This window comes from Nematolebias whitei, chromosome 22 (assembly GCF_014905685.2).
Source record: "Nematolebias whitei isolate Nwh7 chromosome 22, NemWhi1, whole genome shotgun sequence".
Lineage (NCBI taxonomy): Eukaryota > Metazoa > Chordata > Actinopteri > Cyprinodontiformes > Rivulidae > Nematolebias > Nematolebias whitei.
In genome coordinates this window covers 21,365,913-21,373,386 of record NC_056519.1, presented here as the reverse complement: position 1 = coordinate 21,373,386, position 7,474 = coordinate 21,365,913, and the positions used below count along the sequence as shown (strand labels likewise).

Here is a 7,474-nt window from a genome sequence, read left to right as displayed (position 1 = left end):
CAGTAGCATTTAGCTATGGAAATGTTAAAGGTAGCTAAAGGTAAGTTTAGTCAAACGTAGCATTTATCTGTGAAGATGTCAAAGATAGGTAAAAGTAAGTTTAGTCAGACATAAAATTTAGCTGTGGATATGTTAATGGTAGCTAAAGGTAGTTTCAGGTGCTGAAATGTGCTACAACCTTTTATCTCAGACAGAATAGATTAAAAGTTTAAGATATCACACTAATATTGTAGCATAAAATAACATGATTTCTACCTGGGCTGGAGGCGGAGCCTATATTTGCAGGTGTGTTAGGCTCTATGTGCGCATTGGTAGCCTGAACAGACACCTAGGCAAAAATCAAACTGAATATGGCTTAAAAATTAAAGTTTAGTAAATGTTTATGTTGGTTTAATTTGATTATTTAACTATGATCAGTTTAAAAACTAAAAAGAAACTCATCCTTAATTGGGTTGGGAACGTTTATCTCCTGTATGAAAGTACGACTTACCACCTGCACTTTAACATAACCAGGTGCCCATGTCTACAACAGACCCAACTTTAAAAGTCATTCCAATTCAAGATGGCTGCCACAGCTTTTCAATCTTTGCAAACACAAAACTGTCTTTACCTCGGTTCATTTTACATGTTGAACTAAATTGGGTGTGTTAGTAGCTGGAAGTTGGCTCCAACACTCCAAGTTGACTGATCGCATGGACATTCACTACTGATGTCAACTCTGTTAGCAAAATATCTCCTGCATCACTGGCAAATTTGAATGGAACTTTCAAAAAGCAATAATTGGATGTACACTTTTAAAATTTTCACTTATGGAGTCAATAAAATTCAAAATGGCACAACTAACTGACCTTAGCCAACACCAAAAAAAAAAGGCTACAACTCAGTCTGTTTCACAGATACCGAGCTAAAATTTGACGTGGTAGTAGCTGAGAGTCATTCACAAAATGTACTGCGATATTAAAGGACATCACACACGAGTTATTTTTAGGGTTTGACCAAAATAGTAGCTCTTAGTTGAAAACTCTGCCATGAAAGCCAGAGGGAAATATGTCTTCCTTCAAGAAATGCCAACACTTTTTTTTATAGAACTCTGGATTGATCATTTGTGATGTTTTTGTGTTGTTGTGTGTGCCTCCTTCTACATCGCAGTTCTTTACGTACCTTTACTTTTACCATGGTCATTTGTTTTTTTAAATCAGTTTTAACAAGTTACTGAAGGAGTAGCACATCCCACACCAACTGGTTGTAATAGAAGCCAAAATACCCAATGAAAATAAAGTTTAAAGTTCATTTTTGGTTGAAAATGTGTTTGTGAGCAACACAGCAAACAAGAAATCTCTAAACTGAAAAACTGATATTCTCCTCAGTGAATCACAACCACAAATGAGGTTAAAACTCATGGAAGGGGAAGCAAATGATGGGTCAAAGGGTCACTCGATATCTGAAACAAAAAGCAGGTGACCAGAAGAAGAAGGTGTACCTCCCGGCGTCTTCCTCGGACTCCTCTGTGTCTGACCAACTGTCAAAGTCAGTATGATTATTAGAATTAAATCACTGCCACCAACTCTCTGTATGTCTGTGTTCGTGAGTGGAAACGTATAAGAAAAGACATTGAAGCACAACAGAAAAGGGATACAGAACAAAAAACAAAGAAAAGCAAGGCGTTTTCTTTGTCTTTGAGGAGACATGAGGCAGAAAAAATGTTCAAATCAAACCTAAAACAAATGGAAGGTGTTTTCATGTCAAACGGTGACGACATATTAGCCTGTTTATCAAATTAACCTTCCCACCCAGGATAGACAGACGGTGGGAGTGAGTCAGTCATTGTCTGCCTGCGATAATTAGGTTTTGTGGCTTCTTCGACAATGATGTATCGTGTTTTACACGTCTCAGAGGAGTTAAAGATTACTTAGAAATAGTCTACAGTGACACAATCAACGTTTTGATCTGAACCAGCAGAGCTCCAACCCCAACATACAGACGCAGAATCAGATCTGGTTTCTGAGTGTGTTCACCCCATCCATGTTTCATGAGCAGGAAGCAACCTTTATCATGTAAAGCCACTAAAACAACTTTCACATTTATGTTTTCAAATTACAAGTTGTATGTAGGATGTATGGGCTCAGTTTTTTCAGCTGATTATGTTTTGTTTTTTCCGACATCTGATCCTAACGGGGATTCATTTTAAGTGTGAGGGTGAAAACATTCACTCAGCAACATTAAAAAAAAGTTATTAAAAAAATCTTCTGGCTGCCAATTTTTTCCCCTCCTTTAAACAATAGGCTAGTTTAGATGTTTTAAGTGAGGTTCTGTGGATAGATTATGAACAATACCTTGCAGAAAATAGATTTTTGAACAACCTCCTTTAGGAGAAAAATAGTTAAATTCTGAGCAAATTAATGAGTTTATGGCTAATCTGAGTGGGACACACACCAAGCTGTTTCCTAATGGTGCTTTTAGCAAAGTATTAGAGGAAAAATAAAATAATCACTAGATAAATTTGACGTGTTTTATCTAAAATCCCCATCCCTAAACTTGACACTAGCAGATGGCCGCTTGTCCTGAGCCTGGTTCTGCTAAAGGTTTCTTCCTCATGAGGGAGTTTTTCCTTCCCACTGTCGCCTTCATGCTTGCTCAAGATGAGAGTTCTGCGATGGAGTTAAATTCAAAGCAGTCTGCTCCTCGGATAAATAATGTTAAATTATTATTTTTATATATGAATGTTTCTGTTCAGTGACCTGAGATGACTTCTGTTGTTACTTGGCGCTAAATAAATAAACTGAATTGAATTAAAATAGTGTTTGCCCAAGCCAAAAACTCACATCCCAAATTTCATATTTTAAACACGTTTCCACTGCTGTCAGCTGACCTAATTTTTCATTCAACCTTAATTTATACAGATAAGTCACACTGAGCCTCGAAGACTCGTTTACAAGTGAGACCTGTTTAGATGGACAATAAAAAGTGGTGAAAGTGACAATAAAGGTTTTGAAGGCAAAAAAAAAAAAAAAAATCCCAACATGCTCTTAATCTTTGGCTGAAAATTAATAGCCAGAAAATGAAAAAAAAAACTTGCACACAAGCACATAATGATGCCGACATTCCGCACGGGGTGGGGGGTGGGTGGGGCACAAGGGCGGTGAGCAAGTCCAGGGACTCACAGAGGCAGTAATGCATTAAACGGCTTCACATGCTACAACTAGCTACAACTAATTGCTCTAAAAAGAACCATAATTTAATATTAAGTCATGTTACATAACATCCATGATGGTGTGAAGGTTTATAAAAGTGTGCACATGAACAGCTATGACATTTTGGAGACTGGAGTAGTTTTAAGACACTTTAGTCTGGACTCTGCTCAGACTAGCCGTTAGCTTGGTCAGAATTAAACTTTACTGAGGTTGTTCAGAAAGTTATTTATAACAATTTAATTGTTAATTTATTATTATTAATTGTTATTTAAAGTTATAACAATGTAATTGTTCATAATTTTCACACAAAAGCTTATCTCGAACCATTTAAACGATTGCGTAAACCATTATAATCACCTTTAGGATGCAGTTACTGCCAGTGCCTACAGTCCTCAAAAACACAAATCCTTCCTGGTTACACCGCACAGCTGGTCAGTGTGTGGGAAACTGTTGAAGCTGGTGTTTAAGGTGGACGAGAGAGTTTCACAAACCAGAGCTAAAGAAAGCTCTTCCAATGACAAGACTATTACATTTTAAAGCAGTTTTTTTTTTTTTAAATAACTAGTATATATCCAGTCTGGTCCAGGAAACATTTCTGCTATTTTTGTAATTTGCGTTGCGTTTATGTGTTTGCTTTAGTGCAGTTATTGATATTAACCTTGCATATACCTGTCAAATTTAGATAAAAATCAGTGATATTGTTAGAGAATTTTCGGTCAAAGGTTATGGATGTTTTTAACTACTATGGCTGAGAATGTTAACTCTGCCCATGAACCATATGTTTGTGTGAGTAGAAAGCCGGATGAGGAGCTGGGTGAGGCTGCAGCGTGCAGTTGTCGCTTCAAGGACGCCTCCAACTTTGTGACCTCGGCTGAAATGATAGGATTTATTTAAGTAAGTTAAGCGAGCATATTATTCTCCAACAGAAAAGCTTCAGAAGTTACAGCTGAAAATACTGAGGTCACTCCATATGTCTAAAACAGTTTCACTGCATTTAGTTCAACTTGAACACAAGAAGTTTACCCAAGTCTCATCTGAAACCTAAACAGATGAATGTCTCTGAAAGACGACACCAGAGAGAGAAGAAGTACCTGATGTTCCCCTCGTGGACCATCTCACAATCAGGCAGCCTGATTATAATGAAGGCAGGAGGTAAAACACACACACAGCACAGAGACACACCTAGACATTCACACTAAAGTTAGTTTGCAGCTCTGAAAACTGTGAGGCGATCTGACTGCAGCGTGAAAACTCAGTGCAACTCTCGGGTGAAGAAGCAGGTTGAAGCAGAGCTCGCCGATCTGTTTTATTTTTTAAACTATCTAAAATGGCCACAGAAACATTTGATTTCTTAGGAGATAAGATGTTTTGTTCAGGGTGGAACACAGAATAAAAAAACAAGACCTAATCAATTAGATTCTAGTGTCAAAGATCTCTTAGGGCCTGTAATAAAATCCAATAAACTAATGTGTAGTTATAAAAACAGCACTCACTTTATCAGCACTTTATTAACTTCAGAGTAAAATCAAAGAGGAAAATCAGAGGAAAGATGTTTACAGAGCTGATAGAATAACTGCAGGTATACAAGTTTTATTTTTAAATTAGCCCTGGTTCGTTTATTTTGAAAAGACCGAGATGATAAATCAATATCATCACAGCCAACAAACAGGAACTAAACTTTATGAACTGTAAAAGTCCATGTAGCTAGGGATGCACGATAGTATCGGCCGATATTAGCAAAAAAGTTAAATATCTGACATTGGCCGTTCCATCAAAATAACTCACCGATATAATAAGCGCTGTTTATTTATACATATATTATGACCTTACATGCGTTGTTGAGTTTAGGTTTGTGAACATTTACAAATTTGCACTGTTCAAGTGTTGTCATTGTGTTAGAGAGTAAATGTCATGAATAAATTTTACATTAAACATAATCCAAGCTAAAGTGTTGCATCATTTTCAGCTCCTTTTTGGCATCTGCATTTGGTAGCAGCCAAACTGACAAAGACCATAAGAATAATGTAGTATTTTAATTCCACAGCAGAGAAAGTTATGTAGTCTCTGTAAATAGGTCTATGGAAAAAAATTAATATCGGTATTGGTATTGGTTATTGGCCAAATAAGTTTCAACATATTGCATATCGGATATCGTCCAAAAATCCAATTTCATATATCCCTAAATTTAGCATCACTAAAACGATAAATTATAGCAAGAAAGCTCAGAGATATGAAGGACTAAAACTGTCACGATCAATTATTTAGAAAAAGACAAATGTGTAATGCACTCAAATATATATTTAATATACAATAGTGTGCAAAGGTTTGGATGTAGCCTTCATTTTTTCCATTTTTGATTTCCAAGGCACCAGAACTTTGTTAAAGTGATCAGGCTTTCTATAGGTCCTTCAAAGTTAATTAATTAATTAATTAATTTATTTATTTATTTATGTGGGCTCTGGCTGTTTTTCCTTCAGACATAAAAAGGCTCCTAAACAATAAGAATAAACCAAAGTTGTGTCAACATTTAACACAAATTGTCAAAGACCGAACTTTAAACTGGTCCCAAAAACAATTTGCTCGGTTTTTATTAAAATTTTTTGTACATTTGACTTATTTTTAAAAGGGACATAATATTCTGTCATGGTCAAATACAACAACGGAACCATGAAAAATAGATCAAGTTGGAAGAAAAATTTTGCAAAAGCTATTGAGCAAAACAATTTTTAAATATTGCAAGAAAGTCTGGCTGCTCGGAAGCAAAATATAACGAACTAACGTGTGGATTCAATATTTTACTGCACACGATAAAAATGTTTACATAGTTCAAGAAAATGTATTGACAGAACTAGAAAGAAATCAATATTTCTGTTGAGGTCGCCATTTTTAGAACTTTATTGAAGTTACTAAGTCAATAATAACTTATTATTAATAATAATAATAATAATAATAATATTTACTTGCCAAATACGAAATTAAATGTTACACACAAATCTGTATAAATAAATAAATAAATAATGAATGAACAAATAAATCAAAACAAATTAACACAAACAAACAAAAGAAAATCAACATAAATAAATAAATGAATGAATGAATACAGGCTTTCTATTCCTTTAATCCACTCTCTGCAGTCATTTACAAAAACAGAAGTCACATAATTCAAACTAAGAGACATATTTAAATAAAAATAAATCACTGCTAGGGTTGTGAAAGGGTGGAAAATTTTCTGTAAACTTCCCAGAAACTTTCTAAAGTTAAAAAAGTTTGGAAATATCCGACTTTGGAAATCGTTTCTCAGTCAACCACCACTGATTCAGCATTTGTTTATTTATTTATTTCTAATATTCTAATCTGAACATCCTATATGAAAAGTGAGTTGCCAGACATGATAATTATTGTATTTATGTGAAAAATTTTCCCTCCATGCAATGTACAATAAATCTGTCCAGATTATGTACGGCAATTTTACTGCATTAGTGTTACTCAATAAAATCATTACTAAAACAATTAGAATACTCATACTAGCATATTTACTACAGTACATCAAGTTTTTTTTTTGTTTGTCTTTATTTATGTTTTACAGCCATTTATTTACATGAAGTAGCACATGCAAACACTGACGTAAATAATGGACTGTTTAATGCAGGACGGGTGTCATCTACCCTCCACACTAGTGGAGGAGATGTTCTGCAGGAAGGACTTTAGTCATGTAAAAATGCATTATAGGCTATAATATATAGTCTATAACAACAAGTTTCTGAAGATCATTCTGAGCCTTTTCCAAATGCTAATTATGTGTGTAGAAAAAAAATTAAGCTGCTGTTACTTCAACATTTGACAAATTTGTATGGAAATGTACATAAATGTTGGGATACATAAAGAAATAAATGCCTGCTATCTAGAGGTGGAGGGTGAAAACAATAACATCATGTCTAATACTTATTTTAAATACACCAAAGAATAATTATTCTACATAACACACACAAATGAAATATACAGTATATACTGAAAAGTTAAACTGACTTACTTGCTCCAGTAGACCCGTCCATCGATGGCCTGCATCTCACCTAGCATGGCAAGAAGCAAAGAGGATTTCCCACATCCAACCTGACCAACGATCATCGTCAGCTGACCTGAAACAGAACAAATAAAACTGTCACTGTCCACAAAGCAAAGAGTCCAGGGTCAAAAAAAGCAAGTTGTTATCCTTTTACATGTAAATATTAAGGCTTAGACATTTTTTATTAAATATTATAGGGATATTATTAGAAATTATACAT

General features: G+C 34.9%; 1 protein-coding gene across 1 annotated transcript in view; it reads right to left on the bottom strand.

Moving 5' to 3' along the window:
- The window catches only part of LOC119428527 (ATP-binding cassette sub-family C member 9-like), a 38,812-nt gene that overhangs the window by 17,673 nt on the left and 13,665 nt on the right, over positions 1–7,474 (bottom strand). The window contains exon 7 of the mRNA XM_037696208.1: positions 7,222–7,301. Coding sequence (XP_037552136.1) covers positions 7,222–7,301 — 80 coding nt within the window. The remainder of the gene's footprint in view (positions 1–7,221; positions 7,302–7,474) is intronic.